Source organism: Syngnathus acus, chromosome 5 (assembly GCF_901709675.1).
Source record: "Syngnathus acus chromosome 5, fSynAcu1.2, whole genome shotgun sequence".
Taxonomy (NCBI): Eukaryota; Metazoa; Chordata; class Actinopteri; order Syngnathiformes; family Syngnathidae; genus Syngnathus; species Syngnathus acus.
The window spans coordinates 5943427-5963755 of NC_051091.1; the positions used below are offsets into that span (position 1 = coordinate 5943427).

Below are 20329 nucleotides of genomic sequence, written 5' to 3' on the forward strand. Positions count from 1 at the left end.
GTATTCCTCTACTGGATGGAGGCCAATAAGGTCAGTGATCCTCACCCTTCTCTCCTCAGCCGTCCTTACTCCCTCTCGTCTCATGTTTTATGTTACAAGCGGACCGGAATCGTCAACACAAGATTTTTAGATCTGCGGCGTCAAACTTTTCATATCAGGATTATTGGACTTTAGAATTTAGTCATTGAGAATTTCCTCTGAGGTTTTTCCCTCCTCTGACCTTTTTTTTAGGTGTTGGTTAAAATGGCGCTTGGAGTGCTTAACCAGCAGGTGAATAGTTCACTGAGTGAGAGTCAGTTTGGTGATAACAGTTCAACAGAGGAAAAGGAACCACCACTTCGAAGTTACCTCATTTTAACTATGCTCGCTTGTTTTTGTCCTGCATATCCTGTCAACGTTGTGGCTCTGGTCTTCTCTATTATGGTATGTTTTATACAAACAAAAACCGAATAGAAATGTAATTCATCTCTTCATTTATTAACTGTACATGTATTGTAAATGTATTTATTCATTCATCTACTTATGCTGTCACTTATTTATTTATATATTTATTAGCTACAATGCTTAAGTTAAAGTTTTAGTTTTTGCAACTCAAACAATGTGCTTGTATAACCCAAAATGTTCTAATTATTTTTTTTTGGTGACGTTTTCAGTCTAGGAACAGCTATTATAATGGTGACTATGATGGCTCGAGGCGGCTGGGCAAGAATGCTCTCTATGTGGCGATTGCTTCCATTATCATCGGCCTACTCGTCATCACTATCATCTGTACTGTGCATTTCACCAGTGTAAGAATTTGATTTAGCTGACATGGACTGCAAGTAGAGATTTCGATTTTTGAGAATAAGGCAATGTGTTTCTTTCTGTTTGTGTTCCAGATGAATCATTTGGTCTGAGGGAATAAAGGAGAGGAACTTTTGGAACACTTGAGCAGGACAAACAAAACTGCTGATTGTAGGATGGCATCCACAACGATTCAAAAGAGCTGGAGGTGCTACATTCACGTTTACATGTGACCTGTCACATCTCATCCTGTTTACCCCCCCCCCCCCTCCCTCCCTTCCTTGTAGACAAAACAAGAGTTTTATGTTTATTTAATTTATTCGGCTATCTGATGATTAGCATTGAGTATATTTGGAAGCTGGCGGGAATGTGAAAGAGTCCACAAATCTCCTTTTGTTGTTCATTGTGGCCGAATATTGTGAAGACTGAAGACATTGCCTATAGTATCTTATTCAAAATATCAGGGTCGATATTTTATTGACTGAATAGTATATTATATTTTGATAATGTATATACACTATCTAGTGAGAATGTGTGCCTGTGGATAAAACACGAGTACAATATATCATTTTTGTTTATAATGAGAAAAATAAACTGTGATGATATGAATATGTATTGTAAATTGTATTGTGATAGTGTATTTTACGCCCTGCTGTCAATCAAGACAAAGATTTAGGAACATTTTTACATTATTAACAATTGCTTATGAAAGAAAATGGATCCCAGTCTCGCTATTTGATTAGCGTCACACATTCTGGCAGACTAAAATGGCTCCAGTGCCAAACTTGCAAACTTAGCTGAGATATGTTCCAGTAGCCTGATATGTCATATTATATCCTCGACTAAATATAACACATTTCCTGTTTGCTTTTTTCTGGTAGCCTGGACTGTCAGATGGTAAAGCTGATTCTTAACAAGAAGAAAAAGTGACATTCAGGGTGTTAATTGTTTCTTCGAGACTGAGAGGGAAATTATTCTTAAATACCAAGAACCAATTTTTAAAAAAGCGGAATTTGGTACTGCGAGCAGTTGTTTTGTTGTATTAGCTACCATTAGATGCGATGACATAAAAGGTGCAATCCGTCTCAAGGAAGTAACACTGAGGTGAAAAGTAGCAGAAGCTGAAAATAAGACGAGAGCAAGGATTAGGTGTCTTGACTTTGAAAGCACTTCCCAGATTATGGGTAGGAGTCTGATTTCAGTCTGATAAAATCAAACTCAAGTGTTTCTCTTCAGTTATCACCTATAGAAGTGTCCTCCCACTTTCAAGAAACATGGTCAGACTGTCTTGCTCTAAACCAGCATAGTGAATGTGAAGGATTTTTTTTTCTTTTTTGCCTCAAGTCACCTGAAACATTACAGTTGCACAATAGCCAGTGTGCTGGAAGAGTGCAACTGTGACTCACTGAAATAGGTCAGTCAAGGCAGCTGCTTCCATTAGCACAAGATAGAGCCTTCTTGCAAACGTATCTCGTAACACGTTCCAGCCAGTAAGCAGTGGTTTGCTCCTACTGGAAAACATGAACTGGGATAACCGTGGAAAGCACATCTAAAGCGATTATTGATCTGATGTTTCATTGAGTAACTAATATGAATGAATGATTCGGTTCTAATTTCAGGTTTGTCTGTTTATACTGTGTTTATACTGTGTTGATTATTTATTGTCATTCAGTGAGAAAACAATTTTTTTTTTGTCATAACGAAAGTTCTTTGCATAATATCTTGCAAGTATACCGTATTTATCATTATTATAGTCTCAGTGTCCTCTTGGGCCACATGATTTTCGTTGCATATCCCCGCGCCCCCCTCAAGCTTTGTCAGCAGCAGCAACAGCAGCAACTTGACTGAATAATAACAGTAATCAACCTCCCATTATAGAAACAGTGTTTTGAATAATGACCCATTACATCATGGAGATGCAAGAAGTCAGGCTTGATTGAACTTTGAGTCTCATTTTAGAGCGATGGAATCAATCAAGCCGAATAATTATCTAAAAACTGCCACCGGTCGAATCAAAACAGATACATCTGTCCTGTTGTCTATTATCTGCAAGTGCATCTACTCGACAAAATGTTACATTGAAAAAAATATGAAATGAACTTACAATTCTTGTCCCACGTAAGATAAAGCAGTCCAAATAAGAGATGAAAATCTTGTGGTGTGGAGGCCTTCAGCCTTAAAGCATCCACTGCCAGCCATGTTGGGTTCCTCAGGGGTCTCCAGGGAATAGAACCAGAAAGACAACCAGTTATCCATTGTAAACATGATAAATTACAGGGGCAATTAGGATGGGGCGAGTAGGGTTCCCCACAAATAAAAAAAAAAATCGTATTATTCTGTAAGTGTTACATCATATTAATCAAAAATGTTGCATCAACATCATGTCATCTTTGCATTAACACTCATGTCATCAAAACCTTTATTATGTCATCCTCAAAAGAGTTCAAAGGAAGAACTGCAGTTAATCATGGGCTGTGGTACATTTGCGGAAAAATACAGATAGGAAAAGATGAGCAAAGAAGTAAGTGATCTTTTTTGTGCAATGCTCAGATGACCATACTGTCTATTTTAAGTTATATTTGACTTTTAACATGCTCTCCTTTAAAAGTGTCAGTCAAAACAAATAGACTAATTGTAACACTACTCCTAACCGTCTTTGTTGATGTTTTTCGCAATGTGCTGTCATGACCGAAGCACCCTGGCAAGTCGTTCAAATCAAACAAGAAAAAGGTGAGTTGCATGCATTGCAGATGATTATCATTGTTGACGTAATGTGGTTTGTGTGCACAACTAACATTTCAAGCCATCAACAAAAATACTGAACAATTTGATCACTTATATATTTCAGGAAGATGACGATCCGGGGAAACTTATTAAGCCTCCAGATCAATTGGAACTCACGGAAGCTGTAAGACCAGTTTATCACTTGTACGAGCAAATTTACTCAAGTCTAGTATGTACTGAATTTTCCTGGCTTTTTTTTTTCTCTCTCCTGACAGGAGCTGAAAGAGGAAATAACAAGGACTCTGACAGCAAAAAATCCACATGCCCCGCAAAATCTTGCCCACTACAAATTTCATGTAAGGGTTCTTGTGACTTTATCGTGTCTACTTTTCTATCCTTCATCGTCATCACCATCGTCTCATCGCCGCTTTTCCAGGAAGCTGCTTACAAGCTGACCACGGCTGTAAATCACTTGGCGGTTCACTTTGTCTTGGAGGGCTGTCTCGAACATCAAGACATTGATGAAACTCGTGTGACAACCCCTGAGGAACTCACCGAAGACGGTGGGAAATTCCATTAGCGGCATATCGTGATCATGTCTTGATGTATTTATATTAAATGATTTGATGATTTTCCAGCAACGGGAGAGGAAGGAGAAGATTCTGCTGATGAGGTAAAGCGTCATGTGATCTGAAGTACTTGTTCTTGTTGGGTTGCAGATGTCAAGTATCTTCAATTGACTTTTTAATCTCTCAATAATGTCCTCTTAAAGATGCTCGGTCAAACTTTGTTGATTGTCCGTACAGGAAGGATCTGGCGATGGCGATGCGGATGGCGATGGAGGCGAGGAAGAGGAGGCCGTAGAAGACGACATACCAGCAGAGCCAAAAGTTACAAACCAGTTCAACTTTATCGAAAGAGCCTCTCAAACCCTCAATAATCCACTGCAGGTATAGAAAGGACAATTCATGTGATTAACACTTTATTTCCCAACAGTTATCGAACTTTTCAAACCTGTGGGTTTGTTATAGTACATAAAACTATCGATTGCACAATCAAGGTCCGTTCATATTTTCCTGCAGGGTCGAAGTATCCAAACTATTCCTCCTCCACGCCGCAACTACATTGCAAACGCTTGCCAGGTTGAGAATTCTCCGATTTTTTTCATTTAAAAGATATTTCATACACCTGAGTTGTTTAGAAATACTCACTTTTGGAATATTGTGATGTTTCTTGTTTGGCCTTTGCAGTGGGACATATATGACGTTTACATGGAAGAGCTGCAGAAAAGAAAAAACAATAAGGACTATGACATACACAAAAAGATACTCATTGAGACACCGGTGAGTCACACCAACTATGCATTGGACCTGATTGCAATCTGTTTATCGTCCATTTTTGTCTGTCTTTTATTTCTACAGAGTGATGACATCACCCAAGTAGCCAAATCAGCCATGCTATTAGAGCGGATGGTCAACCAGAACACATTTAATGAAGTAGCACAAGGTGTTCACTGTTTATTCTTTTTGTCTATGGACGCTATGGTGCAGTATCAAGAAAAATACTATTATTTCTTCTCGCCTTGTATTTCCTTTCAGATTTCAAATACTTTGAGGATGCGGCTGATGAATTTAGGGAGCAGGAGGGTACTGTTCTCCCACTGTGGAAGTTCCAGTATAACAAAGCCAGAATGATGTGCGTCACTGCCTTCTGCTGGTAGGTTTGCTCATTCACATCATCAAGCACTTTACTGTAAGCACTTTACTCAAGTGGACTAATAATATACCTTCTTCCGTAGGAATTTCGTGTATCCAGATTTTTTCGGTGTGGGACTGGGATCATGTAAGTCTAGAAGAAATATTGAGGTGAAAAAAATAACTGGTTAGCAGCAAATTGTAATCAGAGATGGAATTTTGTGTCCCTTAACACATTTTCCCACACTGAGTGTCTTTTTGTTTTAAAGTTGGACCTAGAAATACGGATTTCACCAGGTTTTGTAATGATAGCTATGACATTGTTGCAAAATTCATACATGTGACTAAATATGAATATTTCCAAATTATATCATTGTTAATTTATCGTTATGAAAACCATCCGTGCTAGAGAGAAAAACAAAACTGGGACAAAGAAAAAAATCTCGGAAAGTTACTTACATCTTTAAATCATACTTCAATTAAGACAACTTCTATCCATTCCAACGGCAGATGACTTCAGCAAACAAGGCCGCGGGATGCTCCTCTTCTACACGTTGAAGAATTCTACCTACCCCGAGTACATCTTCCCGACAGGGTCTGGGGTCATGACCCTCGATATCCATAAGCAGCATTCCTACCTTGTGGCAGTCGGTTTCCATGATGGATGCGTGTGTGTGTACAACTTGAAAAACAAAGGACAGGACCCTCAGTACAAGAGCACCGTTAACAATGGCATGCACACTGACCCCGTGTGGCAGGTAGGGGGAAGTGCATCAAAAATGCAAACTCACAAAAAGTTTGGTTAGTTGTTTCAATAGTCATTCAGCCATTTGTTTTTTTTTAATCAGGTTCGCTGGCAGAATGACAAGAGCCTCCATTTTTATTCAGTGTCTTCGGATGGCCGAGTTGTGTTATGGACGCTCAGAAAGGTTAGAGAAATTACTGGAAAAAAAATTGAACTGAATTTGAAATTGTATGATACATGCATTTATATATATATATATATATATATATATATATATATATAAATGCATCCAGTTTTGTATAAATGCATGTACATATATATATTTTTTTCTTATATATATAAATATGTATGTACATGCATTTATACAAAACTGGATTAAGACATTAAAGTGCATCACAATGTATTTAAATGTCCACAGAACGAGCTTGTCTTCACCGATGCTATCAGACTAGCACTAGATTATACTGTGTCTGATGGGCTAGAAGGCATTCAGGATCTTACCAACGGTGAGTTTTCACTTTTTGTGTGACTTTGAAAGTATTCTAGACATTGTAGCAATCCCAATTTTTCCTCAAAGTTGAATTAGCTTTCCGTTTGTTGGCTGTCACGTGCATTGCTCTTTTAAGCCTCATATACTTCTTGTCTGCAGCTAGTGGCACAGCCTTTGACTTTCACCCACAGATTGACGATCTCTTCATAGTTGGCACTCAGGAAGGAAAAATACACAAGGTAGGCTGGGAGAAATCATTCCACCCACTGAGATTTGGCTGAGATGAACTGTCAGATGTCTGAAATACAGCAGCTGTGCCTAAAAGCCATAAAGTTGATTTAGTCTTCTGAGTGTGGGCTTTGTCACTGCAATCAGGACTGTAGAGTAAAAAAATGGCAATACTCAACCTTAAATTACTTAGATAAAGTTTTTCTTCAACATATTTCGAGCTGTTGTGTCTCTGGTGGATTGATAACAATACGTATCCGCAAATGACATTTATAACTTGTGTGTATCTTTTCATGGCTTCCCTTTCCAGTATAGTAAAAGCAGTATCCAACATTCCCTTTGTCATCATTCTCTCATTATCTAGTGCTCTAAAAATTACTCAAGCCAGTACCTCAAGACATACGAGGCTCACAACATGGCAGTGGATAGGGTGAAGTGGAATCCTTACCACCCAAAGGTTTTCATCTCCTGCAGTTCGGATTGGACTGTGAAGATCTGGGACCAGGATTACAGGTTGTTTCATGAATGATGACATGCAACATTATATTTGGAACTTTAAATTTACACTGTTTATAGTTTATTTGTGATACTTAGTGTGGAAGTTTTCATGGAAGTGAGTGAGCCTTGGCTTTCTTTCCTTTTCCAGCGTCCCAATGTTCACATTTGAATTGAATACACCAGTTGGCGATGTGGACTGGGCGCCGTATTCCTCTACTGTCTTTGCTGGTGTAACCACAAATGGTTTGGTAAGAGTCATTTGAAACTATAACGTTTTGTGTGCGGTATGGCTGCGATCAAGGGACGCTTTAGCATGGCTCCGCCTCTCACCTCAAACAACAACATCAACATCATTTCAGAGTTGGACAAGGTGCCGTCTGTGCTCGGCTGTACTCTACAAAACACAGAACATTCTTTGTGTGCAACGGGGCCGTCACGGATAGTGGGAACACATTTGACACGGGGGTCATCTGACCCACCCACACATACAGTCCATGAAGAGCACATGCTGACTGAATTACTTGAAACCACTCCATCAGACCTCATGAGTGTACCACAAAATTTAGCTGCACGATTTGGACGCCGATTCTAAAGGTTAACGTCACCCCGCTTAATTAAACACACAATATGGATGTTGTTTGTTCAGCACGCTAAGTACTCTGATATTATTTTTCAGGTTCATGTTTTTGACCTCGCCATCAACAAGTATCAGGCTATCTGCCAGCAGCCGGTGGTAAATAAAAAGAAGACTAAGCTGACTCACATTGAGTTTAACCCTGTCGATCCCGTCGTCATAGTTGGTGATGACAGAGGCGTTGTTATCAGCCTCAAACTGTCTCCGAACCTCCGCAGAAAACCAAAGGTAAAGTGCCACATCAGAATAAAAAAAAAAAAAAGTGACGTTGTGATACAATTTGTATATGTCTATTTGGCTGCGTGTGCTTGTGCATGTGTAGGGGAAGAAAGGTCGCGATTTGGTTGAAGGCCCTGAGGCAGAAGTAGCGAAGATGGAGAGGCTTCTAAGTCTGCTAAGAGAACTTGAGCCTTAACAGCACCGCAAAGCACAATAAAGTATTTCACATGAAAACAATTTGTATATTTTTTTATTTGATATTTCTAATTTCTCCCCAATGGTATAACTTCAGACTTAAGTTGCTGGTATAGTGTAATGTTAGTAAGGTCTCATGTAAGCTCTTGTTATTTCTGGAAATGATTTTGGCAGAAGATGCAATGCAGTGGCTTGCAGGGCTGTGTTAGTGACATAACCTACCAGTGGAGGGCGCTCGCTCCCTTCATCGAAGTGTACAGTAGGCCCCAGGGCCACGGTACAGTCGAGCTATAAAATAAAGGATCACCTTTTATTTATTGCACTACCATACTGTATGCTGTGTCATCATATTCATTTTACAGTGCCAATTCTTTTTTAATACTGCAAAATATTCATGTTTGACGCATTTTGTGCCTGCATTTTTTCCGCCACAGTTCATTTGATAGGAAATGGCAGAATTTTATACAGACACAATTTAGTGTATTTCATTTTGGATTTTATTTATTTATCTATTTTGCACTCTTACATTTGGTGTAAAATAAACACAGTCAGAAATGGTGTTAGCAATCCAATGGTCTGGGACTGCTTTGCTCCTTCATGACCTGCTGGACAATTTGCTGTGATTACGTAGCAGAAAAGTGACCCGAAACATAACCGCTGCATTCTGCGCTGGTGACCTCGATACCAATCATCATCACAACTTTTATACAATTGCATTCTGTTGTTGTCTTTTTGAAAGTCACCTCAAACACACAAATAGAAGTTATCATTGGACATAATAGCTAATCTTTTGCAGATTATTCACATTTTTAGACACCATCCATCTGATGTGTCAGGTTTGTGAGGGATTAGTAATTAGGAATGCATGACTCAGGGGCCACTCATGCTGTCGAACTTGTCTGACAGCGTGGGTTACGCTTCTATTCACTGACAGAATGAGTCTGACTCTACGTGCCCAATGATTGAGGAGTGATCAGCACAGGGTGTAGGCTGCTTTCCCTTTTTGGAAGTCAGTTGGGATAGTTCCTCGCTTCCCGAGGAGGATTGTAGAAAATGGATAGATGGTGACTGGGGTGACCAGCTTGCAGTAAAACGGTTTTATCGCTTCTTTTTGTCTTGAGGAAGAGAAGTGTTTATTATCATGGGTTCTTAGCTTTGTTGTGTTTGTGTGTCTTAAATAGAGATCCAAATCATCACTAATTGCAGTTTTCCCGAAAGACATGCTCCGCTGTGCTGAACTTGTTTTGTCAGCCCTCTGCACTGCAATGTGCTTGTTGGCCATAACAACTGCTGCAGCAGGATCCTGATGTAATTGCATTCAAACTGTTCCCCTTCTCTTTTGCGCTTGATATCACTGCTGACACCCACTAACTCTAACTCAGCCCCGCCTCCGCTTCCCATTCTCCCGCTCTCTCTCTCTCCCATGCTCTCCGTCCGTCTCTGCTATCACACAACTCCTCGAGCTATGCCGCCTCATCTTTGATTGTGTTTGATGAACAGATGGAGATGGGGGAGGGCAGCACACAAACGGAAAGAGCATGAGAATCTGGCGAAGAGCACTTGGATCCATCCACGTGAACACACGGTGGTCAGTGAAACATAAGCAAAAGCTGCATGTTCATTCAGAAGAGCCTGCTCGGTAAGTAAGCAACGATTATACAAATATGCAGTTAACTTTTGATCAAATTGAAGGAAAAAAGATGCATGATCTGCAGCAAAAAATATTTTTAATTTAAATAATTTTTGATGGACCGTTGGGGATGCGTCTTTCTAATATGCTTGTAGCGGGAACATTTTCTTACATTTTCTTAGTGGCCATCATAAATTGAGAGCAAACTTGATCTTTTTTGTTAGCTCGAGTTGTTTGCCTAATTACTGTTAACATGTTTTGTCACTATCAGACAAGAAACAATTATCTCGTGCAATTAGGCAGGCCTCCTGATTTGTTTTTAATTGAACTTTAATGACAATTCACACCAAATTGCTCTGCTGAGAACACATGTAAAATAATGACACCAGATTTGGGGTAAAGTTCCTAATCAGTTTGACTTTCATTAACATTTTGAGATGTTTGTATAGGGTGCTGTAACTGGAGTCAGTTAAAATTGAATTCCAATTTAGGCCAGTCCCAATTTCAGCACTGAATTGAAGCGATGGCCTTATTACAAAACACGATAATAACAAACGCATACTTGACTCAAAGCGTCATGTGGTTGGCAGTGGCACCCACAGCTATTTACTCAGCTGTTCAGGTTGCTAAAATTAGACAGAAAAAAAATTATTTGTTCTGCTTGTGTCTGGTTATTACTCCTGCCAAGATAGTGATGTGGAAGATATAGTATGCAGTCATGCTGGGGAAAAAAAAAAATCTCTTTCAATGATGAACGGTCTCGCTAAATGTAGTCAAGATGGGTCATTGTAATTTATTGAGGTTGATTTAACTGAATAACGAGGATTTGATTTACTTAGGTTAGATAAACTTAATTTATTCAAGCAAGACCGACAAGTTTGGTCTATGAAGATGAAATTCACACCTGCAGACGTTTTAAGCAAACCAATTCATGCAGTCTCTGCAGAATATAAAAGGAGCTTTTGCTATTTGGGTTTTTTATTCCATAATTTAGTTTCAAGCAAAGAGCACAAATTTGTCATCTCATTTTCTGCTCAATTTGCTTTCTCTCTCCAGTGACGCTATTTCCATTTTACCGACTTCCTGAAATAGCATTCCAGGTATGTGTCATTCTATACCAGCCTAATTCTGATTGCTTAATTTTTTTCCATCACTTTCAGACACTGGCAATCATCCGCTGCCGTATTTCGATTGAGCCTCTGCGGAGTCGGCCATACCAGCAAACATTTTAAATCTCGAACCTTGTCAATCAAGTGGAAGTAAAATGCACTGCATGGAAGAACAATTACTTTATGCTCATTTTGTTTATTAGCTTATCAAACGTGGACAATGAACCCTGCAGATAACAAACAATCATAACTGGCTGCTTCATGAAGACTTATGGATCCTACAATGGAATCTAAAGAGAGTGTGGCAGCACTGTCCACAGCAGCATTGGTGGCCATTGTGTGTAACGCATTTGCCGCCCTCTTCCTCCTCCTCTTGTGTCTTGTCATTTATCGAGCATGCAGGGTCCCTTCCAGCCCAGACAGACTGATGGTTCTGTCTCCCAGTGAGGGAGAAGGCAGGCCTCTAAATGAAAAGTACCTCCTGACTTCCTGACTGCAGTGGGAGGAGTCTTATGTAGCAATGAGGAAAAAGTGCCAGGAAGCACCCGAAGTCGATTGGGGAAAGCAATAATTAGGCATGCCTTTGTGAATTTAAAACCACCAACCAATAGCTCCGATGTATAGAAGTCGACATTTAATACACACAAAGTGAGGGAAATGAACGCTGTAGGTGGTTTCTAAATATATCCCGTCATTTCATCTCAGCATATTGCTGACAACGGGGACGTGTGCGCCATTGTCACTCATAGATCCAAGCAATCTGTGTGCCAGAACTCCTTACGGGAGCTGTTACATAACGCTCGAAGATGCCACACTATATCCGTGTCCTCTTCAACATCAATGACCACCTCTACTTTTAAAAGTACCGTATTTTCTGCACTATAAGGCGCACCTAAAAACCTCCAATTTTCTCAAAAGCCGACAGTGCGCCTTATAATCAGGTGCGCCTTATATAGGGACCAATATTGAGCTACTACAGCAGGCGTGTCCAAAGTCCGGCCCGCGGGCCAAATGTATATATCTTATATATGGACAAAGTTTTAAAATGGGCCATTCATTGAAGGTGCGCCTTATAATCCGGTGCGCCTTATATATGGGCAAAGTTTTAAAATGGGCCATTCATTGAAGATGCGCCTTATAATCCGGTGCGCCTAATAGTGCAGAAAATACGGTAACTACAATTTTTGGCACATTGGCAAAGATCATTTGAAATGAATGAGTATTTTGTCAAACAGTGTGCCATAGAAAGGAAACTGAAGAACTATGTTGGGGTGCCCGAGTACTCTTTTCCTCACAATATCATCTGCTTCTACCTGGCACAAAGTCCCACTGACTCGAACCTGAATGAGACGACATCTAGGGGAAGTTATATAGGCTTGCTTCCTTTTACTAGCTGTAGCTGAAACCGGCCAAGCATCCTAAATAGATTTGTCTTTATAGTGTGGCCGCGGTCAAACAAACAGAAGAAAACAGTAAAGACAGCGAGAGAGCAGGTTTCACGGTGTCAAAGCAACACGAACGAGCATCCTTCTTCCACAAAATCCGAGCAGCGGAACGAATAATTCACAGCTAATGGACAGAGTGCTTGCATGTGTCCACGGCAAGATGTCAGGAGGACATTGAGTGGTGCTTCACTGAACAAGAGCGTCACAACCAAGTCGCAGCATGGTGACTCAAAGCCAAGCTCTACATTGAAGTCTAAAGACTCTTGGGTCATGACTGGAATGTTGCCCAGGACTGCACGTGCAAGTCAATCACATCATTTGTCCTGGTTTTGCTCTGAAGATGTTGAATTTGTTTTGATGCTCACTTAGAAGAATGCTCTCCCACACATAACAATATACTATATGGAATTGCCTTTTGTGAATCACTGCTCAAGTGCACTGCAGTCCACTGTGTTGCCTGTGTAATGTAACAAGTAGATAAATAAATGTATTTTATAATTGAATCTGAGTCATTTCTTCGATGACGAAAAAAAAAATCTCATTCTGATTCATCTAGCATTTGTAACCTTATTTGCCCCTATCAGTAATTTCTTATAAATGTTTCAATTTAATTCTATTATTTTCCCCATTTCACAGAGACAAACCAACAATTGCCGTCAGGAACAAAAGTGATAAGTGTTGATCATTTTTTGTACACTCACTGAATGAACCTTTACCAGGAAACCATGAAGGTCACTTCACACTGCTTTGCTCTGAGTCCCTCAGTAGATTGAGTAGCTTCTCCATCTTGACCACTTCCACTTCAGGACCTTCGGGCAGCTCTTGACCTTTCTTTCCCTGCAAACACACACACACATGGCCTTTTCTAAGTAAACACCAGAAGATGACATACCCAGTTAAGCTGGTTGTAGTCAGTGTATTGGAAACAATGAAAAAAAAACCACAAGACCTACACTGCATATCAAAAACGGATTTGTAAAATATTGATTATAATTTATGTCTTGGTTGGCATGACAACATCGCTATGTACACACACACGCATGCACGCACAAATACACACACACACAGACACACACACACGCACAGTGTATATTTGCTCCAATATTCTACCAATATTTGTTTTTGCTTCTTTCAAATTACCCTCGTCACAGCATGACAGTATCCTTACAAATTTGAATGTGAAGCACATTAGATTGTGAACAACATTGGCGGTGACTTCAGCCCTCCAGCTTGGTTTAATATAGCAGATAATTAGATTATAAAAGACACTTTGCAAACTTCATTAAAATCCCATTTTCTTTCATTGTCTCCTCCGTTTAAACCTCAAATAATTGCGTCTGAATGACACACACTTTGCCTGAATAACCTGAATTTTTCCTATGTTGATTTTCCATTTTATTTCTGAGGGGCCGCTCGGTCAATGTTTTTAGCATATTGTTAATAATATTTGTAGTGGGTGCTTGTGTCTCAAGGCCGGTTGCCATGCTGAGGTCTGAGAGCATTGTTAGCCGTGCTGAACTTTATAATTAGGCCCCAAATGTATTCTCAAGGACTGTCGTCAATAATGATGTGCCATGGGCCTGTGTGTGTCTATTCTGTATTTGATGCTTAAGAGGATAGTTTATGAGTATGGCCTACAATGTGCTGTAAAATTGAACATACATTAGGATTATTATAATTGAATCTATTTTCATTGCAGCACTTCTTCTTGTCTTTCTTTGAGTGTTACCTTTGGTTTCTTGCGGAGGTTCGGGGACAGTTTGAGGCTGATGACGGAGCCTCGGTCATCTCCCACAATGATGATTGGACGGACGGGATTAAACTCAATGTGAGTCAGTTTGCTCTTATTTTTTGCCACCACGGGCTGCCGGCAGATGGCCTGATACTTGTTGATGCTCAGGTCAAAAACATGGACCTGAAACATGATTAGAACATTATTGCGCAATAACGCAAAATGATTGAAAGCTACAAAAATAACAATGCAATTGTGAATGACTCATTGATATAGTATCTTTTTAGCCTTTGGAGTTTTACTCCCATGTTTTGAAAAGAATTACTACCACCATGATTTTTTTTTTACTGCGCCTCCTCCAGCTGTTTGTACAGCGGAACAATACGGACGGAAATCAACTGAATTGTCAAGTCTGGATGAAAGACGACTCAAGAGTATCTGAGCTGGACGACACGACATAAAATGTGAACTCTGCGGCCCACTCCTTCAAGCTAGCAGATGAATGATTGTGTCTGGGTCACTTGCCTGCGAACGAGATGTGAGTACTGACTACACACACAGTCATCACTTGGAAGTACGGACTTTCCGCAGCTGTGAATTCATGTGTGCTTTTCTAGTAACGTCTTCTAAGAATTGTTTAAAGGTCAGTGACGTGATTGCATATCTATCCATTTTCTTTTAACTTGAGGATACCCAAAAGGAAATGAACTGAAATGGGATTTTCAGAACAATCTCACTTGGGCCCACTGATATTTCATTGTGACAATTCCACATCTGTCAGCTGTGATGTGAAATCTGCCAAAAACAACACAAAAAAGAAAAGGAACCGAGTTGTGTTGCCAGAACGCATTTTTTCTCACGTCTCAGCCCAGCAGACAAGCTGTTATCCTCACAAACACATATAATCACAGAAACGATCAGTCTGAATGAGTCAAGGTGATGTCATAGGAAATGACAAATGTCATGCATGAATATGGTGACATTATACGCTGCAACTTAAAATGATGGAATTTCTCGAAAGTAAAGGATGGGCTTCTATTATTTTTCTTTTCAGCAAAATCTTCCCAAGCTAATCTTCTCAATTCCAGCCAAGAGAATGATTGTGCGGCCAGTTCATTCTTAATGGATTTACAGGTGACATTTCGATCAGGATATGACATTTACAAATCTAATCACTGGATTAGATCTTGAGAACACAATCTGAACTGTTCAATTTCTCAATATCAGCTTGGCCTTTATACTTGAAGAACAGCTCAAAAGGGAGAGTCCAATGTTTCAGTGAAAATGACCTTCATCCACTACAGTTTTATCTTCACATCTTTTTAATTGTGTTGGATATTTACTTTTGGAAATGTTTGGTAATGGCAACCAAACCGAAAATGACTTCGTGACTGACTGGCTAAAAAGGAATAAGTAAAATGTCATATTCATTTCAGATTGATGCTTTGGAATGATTCTTACCAATCCTTCTGTGGTGACGGCAGCAAAGACAGTGGAGGAGTACGGTGCCCATGCCACATCCCCAACTGGAGCACTGAGCTCAAACGTTAACATGGCAGTGCTGAACAAAATAATCAGGTAAACATTACAAACTTAATCTGTCTTTATAATAGATATATTGAGCAACAATGAGAAGAATCAGAATCAGAATCCTTGTGATCCCAGCTGGGAATTTAACAAATCTGCTTTCACTCATTCTTTCTGGCTTGCCCAATTTATATGATACTAATGACAGATGCATTTTAAAAAATACTGGTTCACTGATTTTGGAATCTTTCATCCACCAATCATCTTACTTGACAGTATGGTCCCAGATCTTGATGGTCCAATCCGAGCTGCAAGAGATGAAAACTTTTGGGTGGTAAGGATTCCACTTGAGTGCATCCACTGCCATGTTGTGGGCAATGTAAGTCTCAAGGAACTGGCTTGAATAATTCTTGGAGCACTGGGGAATGGAAAACAAAATTTACTGTAAAAGAAATAGTGCGAGACTGTGAGAACTACTCATCACCAGTTGCCATAATAAATCCCGTAATTCCAAAGAGACACGCTACCATATACAAAAGATAGCTGAGAACAGAATTGTAAAAAAAAGTCTAATTTTAAGAACTTCACAGTTTGGATTGCAAATCTGAGAGCGGTGCCAAAGAAAGTGCATACTCTCCAACTAAATCAGCTTTATGGCTTGTGCGCACAGCTGCTGTATTTCAAACCATTGGCACTTCATCCACAGCCAAATCTCGGATGCTGCAATGAATTTCAACACACCTTGTGTATTTTACCCTCCTCTGTGCCAACGACGAAAAGAGGCTCGTTCTGTTTGTGAAAATCAAAGGATGTTCCGCCAACTGTAGACAAGAATGATGTGGTTTATTTCAGCACTTCAATGTGCAGTCCACAATGACCTGACTAATGAACATAAAGCATTCTGTGATTTAGAAAAAAAACAAGCCCCGCTAAGTTACCACATCAAGAATGTAAAATCTCACCGGCGCTACGCCCCCGAATTCCCTCAGGACCATCAAACACAGCATCATCCAGCATGAGCCTGATAGTGTCAGAGAAGACTAGTTCATTCTGCAGACATGCAAAATCATTGTGAACACTTGCACACAGTGCAAAAAACATTTATTGGCTCACTTGTCATAAAAAAAGAAAAGAGGCCCTACTGTCTAATGAAGTGCTTTAATGCAGACTCATTCAATTTCAATGAGCAATCAACATTTGGAACAGGGATGAGGGATTTCAAATTGAATTCACACTTTTTGTACATCATTTGAAACAGCACATTGGGCTATCATGAGCAGAAGAACATGGCGCATAGAAACTTAACAAACTAACATCGGTTGAAAACAGGAAACAAAGACTAGGATCAGATCATGAGTTCATCTAAGCCAATTTGCGTCAGATATTATTCAAACTGAATAAAAACTTAAGCACACCTTGATGAGTGTCCAAGACACAACACGGCCATCAGAGGACACAGAATAGAAATTGTGGTTTTTGTCCATGTCGTCGCTCTGCCATCGTACCTGATCGAAAAGTCATCACAAAATACCGTTCATTATATATCTATGCATTTTCTTTTTACGGATTGACCTTTTTGGATATGATATAGCTCACCTGCCAGACAGGATCAGTGTGCTTGCCAGTTTTAGCATTGCTCTTGTATTCAGCTTCCATGCTTTTCTTCTTCAAGTTGTACACACACACGCATCCATCATAGAAACCCACAGCCACCAGATAGGAATGTCGCTTATGAATATCCAGGCTCAGGACGCCGGTACTTGTCGGGAAAATGTATTCGGGGAATGTGGAGTTCTTCAACGAGTAGAAGAGGAGCATCCCGCGGCCCTGTTTGCTGAAGTCATCTGTCAATAGACGGGAAAGATGAAACGTCCCTTGAGTCATACGTACGCTTCTCAGAAAGTCAAAGTATTGATTCGCTCGTGTCACCGACTTACAAGATCCCAATCCCACACCAAAAAGGTCAGGATATTTCTCATTCCTGTGGAATAAGGTGCATTGGTGATTCATCTTGCTTCGTCATCTGTTTGACGTGTTGGTGAGCAAACTGACCAGCAGAGTGCCGTGACACACATCATTTTGGCTTTGTCGTACTGGAACTTCCACAAGGGGAGAAGAGTGCCCTCCTGGTCTCGAAATTCATCTGCCGCGTCCTCAAAAAATTTGAAATCTGAAAGGACATAACGAAGAAGATAACGTTTTAGTAGCAGTGTGACGTATTGCAATGTGTGAAAGAATAAACACACCTTGCGCTATTTCATGACATGTATTCTGATTGACCATTCTTTCCAATAGTGTGACTGCCGTGGCCATTTGGGTGATGTCATCACTCTGCTGATATGAAAACACACTTGACTGGCAAATAAAAATTAGCCTGACCGTTACAGAAAAATAGTTAATTGAGGGATATATTAATTAATAAGTATAGATGGATATACAGTAGATGTAGAGAAACGAAATTGAGTTACCGGAGTGTCATTCACAATCTTCTTTTTGTTTTGGTCCCCATCTTTCTTTGTTTGAAAGGCTCTCTGCTTCTCTTTCTTCATTTCTTGTTTCTGCAGCTCCTCCGTGTACGCATCATATATCTCCCACTGAACAGACAAAAGAAAAGGTGAGCATTTGAGAACATTGTCTGCTGCAGATTGAAGTCGGAGAATTTATGACCTGATTAGCGCTGGCCGAATAATTGCAGCGTGGAGGTGGTACGGTCTGGCAGCTTCTGTCCTGCATGGAAACACAACTTGAAGTCTTGAGGCATGCTGGCTACATTTTACATTATGTTTCATTCTCAGAGACGATTTTTTTTTTTTAAATTCCTACCCGCATTGCATTATTGAGTGTTTGGGAAGCTCTTTCGATGAAATTGAACTGGTTTGTACATTTTAGCTTCTGATCCTTTGTTTTGGAAGAAGCACTGTCTGGTCTGTCATCTTCTCCAGCATCCTCTTCTTCACCTCCATCACCAGATGTATCCTATATAGAAAACCAACAAAGAAATTACACTGTTTACTTCACCACAATTATAGATCCCAAAATGACTAGAACCAAAAATTAAAAATATACATATTTATTCAAATATTTTTTTTTTTTTACCAATGTTTCAGGTTTCTCCTCATCCGGTTCTGTTCCGGTATCAACTGTTGCTGCACGGAATCAAAAACAAAATCATACATGAAACGCATTTCTCTTTTAAATTTCTCAACATGTTGATAGTGACACCTGATGGCAGAACATATGAACTACAGTAGTCAATAAAGCGCTCTGCAAAAACATAAAGAGCATCGCCTGCAGTTGTAATAACACCCGAATTGACAAAAAGATTTTCTTGAGCACCTTCAGAGAGGTCTTCACTGGCTGCCAGCCTGCGAGCCTCATCAGAGTCCTGATGTATGAGACAACCATCCAAGACAAAGTGAACAGCCAGCTGATCAACAACACTGGTCAGCTTGAAAGCACCTTCCTGGAAACATAACATAAAGTAAGCAAAATAAGAAGAGCCATTCTATTCTGGTATTGTCTGCTGTAGTGTCTGTCTGACCTTGAAGCTGTATCGGACAATGTTTTGTGGCGCGTGTGGATTTTGTGCTGTCAGAATCCTTGTGACTTCCTCATTCAACTCCTACACAGAAATAAACAGAGCTCATGGAATCCTGGGTAAAATATGAAGTTAAATATGATGTTAAAATGCCATTTAATTTGATTTATTGTATACATGTTAACTCTCTTACAGCATCAGTGAGATCCAGTTGATCAGCGGGTTTAACAGGTTTGCCATGAGTCCTTTCTTCCCAGCCATAATCACCATAGTCATCTTCTTCATCCTGCAATGAAATATTTTTTTTCTCCCATCATTTACTTTCATAGATTTAATTTAATAAGTATATGTGTTTTAGATGACTCACCTTTCTCTTATTGGTGGCTTTTTGTAACTTTGCACCAGGCACCTTCTGATGAAGTGTAAAATGAAAAACAATGTGATTACAAATATTATAATTTGCACAATATACAAATGAAAGTAAGTTAATACAATTACACTGTTACATAGTCACTGAGCCCATGTTATATAGTTCTCATTAACTTCACTCTATACCAACTATGCTGGTATTTCTTTTTTTCTTTCTTTGTATATTTTCCTTACCTTTTTCCCAGGTGCTGCAACATTATTGGTTGGCATCTCCAAAAGAGTCAACCTTGGACAAAACTTTAGAGGAAAGTTCCACCAGGTGAAGCCAGGCTTGGCTTGCCTGTTGTATACCGGTTGCCAAGACGACCTCCGGTCCCAATCGAGCTTCTTCGAGTGTCTCTCTGGCAGCTCGCAAACAACTCAGTGTGCATTACTGCCACCCGTGGATAATTCCCCTACTTGACCCACTTATAGGTTAAGCAAGTTATCCTCAAAATAACCATGGTTCTATCATGCATTTATGCACGACATTTGAGCTTTTTCATTGTAGCAAACACAATAAGTGCACATCTACACTAATTGTGTTGTAATAAGCAATGTTGTTCCACATCAAATCTGTTATTTATTTTCTTATATTTACGAATCCGCTTCCTCTGTCGTTGATAGATGTGTCAATTAGGTATGGATTTTTAATTTTCTTTAGATATAAACTGTAAAAGAGATTTAAAATAAACAAACAAATAAAGAAAAACAATAATAGAGATAATAT

The 20329-nt window shown here is 39.7% G+C and overlaps 3 protein-coding genes and 1 long non-coding RNA gene across 8 annotated transcripts; 3 read left to right on the top strand and 1 right to left on the bottom strand.

The window, feature by feature from the left end:
• The first annotated feature begins 40 nt into the window (after positions 1 to 40).
• Positions 41 to 1782, top strand: LOC119122652 (transmembrane protein 233). Its single transcript, XM_037251093.1, has 3 exons — positions 41 to 423; positions 654 to 788; positions 879 to 1782. Exons 1-3 carry the CDS (start codon positions 244 to 246, stop codon positions 894 to 896), a joined length of 333 nt encoding a protein of 110 aa, XP_037106988.1. The 5' UTR covers positions 41 to 243; the 3' UTR covers positions 897 to 1782.
• A 1675-nt stretch (positions 1783 to 3457) lies between these two features.
• On the top strand, positions 3458 to 11033 carry LOC119123154 (dynein intermediate chain 1, axonemal-like). The gene is made up of 22 exons (XM_037252034.1): positions 3458 to 3484; positions 3587 to 3691; positions 3783 to 3863; positions 3944 to 4070; positions 4146 to 4180; positions 4314 to 4457; positions 4590 to 4649; positions 4758 to 4850; positions 4929 to 5013; positions 5106 to 5223; positions 5306 to 5349; positions 5712 to 5959; positions 6050 to 6130; positions 6365 to 6452; positions 6596 to 6675; positions 7029 to 7177; positions 7311 to 7410; positions 7839 to 8024; positions 8119 to 9518; positions 9711 to 9849; positions 10897 to 10940; positions 11001 to 11033. The coding sequence occupies exons 1-19, from the start codon at positions 3458 to 3460 to the stop codon at positions 8209 to 8211; spliced, it is 1944 nt and encodes a 647-aa protein (XP_037107929.1). The 3' UTR covers positions 8212 to 9518; positions 9711 to 9849; positions 10897 to 10940; positions 11001 to 11033.
• Positions 8364 to 19946, bottom strand: dnai1.2 (dynein, axonemal, intermediate chain 1, paralog 2). Of its 5 annotated transcripts, none has more exons than XM_037251086.1 (21): positions 19795 to 19946; positions 19559 to 19603; positions 19385 to 19477; positions 19195 to 19275; positions 18990 to 19116; positions 18750 to 18799; positions 18477 to 18629; positions 18321 to 18380; positions 18092 to 18247; positions 17900 to 17987; positions 17706 to 17823; positions 17591 to 17634; positions 17250 to 17497; positions 17069 to 17158; positions 16616 to 16703; positions 16395 to 16474; positions 15923 to 16071; positions 15588 to 15687; positions 14124 to 14309; positions 13096 to 13231; positions 8364 to 8498 (listed from the first exon to the last, which is right to left on the bottom strand). In XM_037251086.1, exons 1-20 carry the CDS (start codon positions 19828 to 19830, stop codon positions 13127 to 13129), a joined length of 2097 nt encoding a protein of 698 aa, XP_037106981.1. In that variant the 5' UTR covers positions 19831 to 19946; the 3' UTR covers positions 8364 to 8498; positions 13096 to 13126. The 5 variants fall into 5 exon arrangements, with proteins under 5 accessions (XP_037106981.1, XP_037106982.1, XP_037106983.1 ...); XM_037251087.1 differs by lacking the exon at positions 8364 to 8498 and adding an exon at positions 8955 to 9325; XM_037251088.1 differs by lacking the exon at positions 8364 to 8498 and having other exon boundaries at positions 13002 to 13231; positions 17900 to 17984; positions 19795 to 19945.
• On the top strand, positions 14107 to 19497 carry LOC119122653. Its single transcript, XR_005097928.1, has 8 exons — positions 14107 to 14222; positions 14489 to 14664; positions 15563 to 15704; positions 15930 to 15987; positions 18218 to 18267; positions 18543 to 18624; positions 18996 to 19134; positions 19387 to 19497. It is a non-coding gene; the product is annotated as an uncharacterized LOC119122653 (long non-coding RNA).
• Positions 19947 to 20329: the final 383 nt, after the last annotated feature.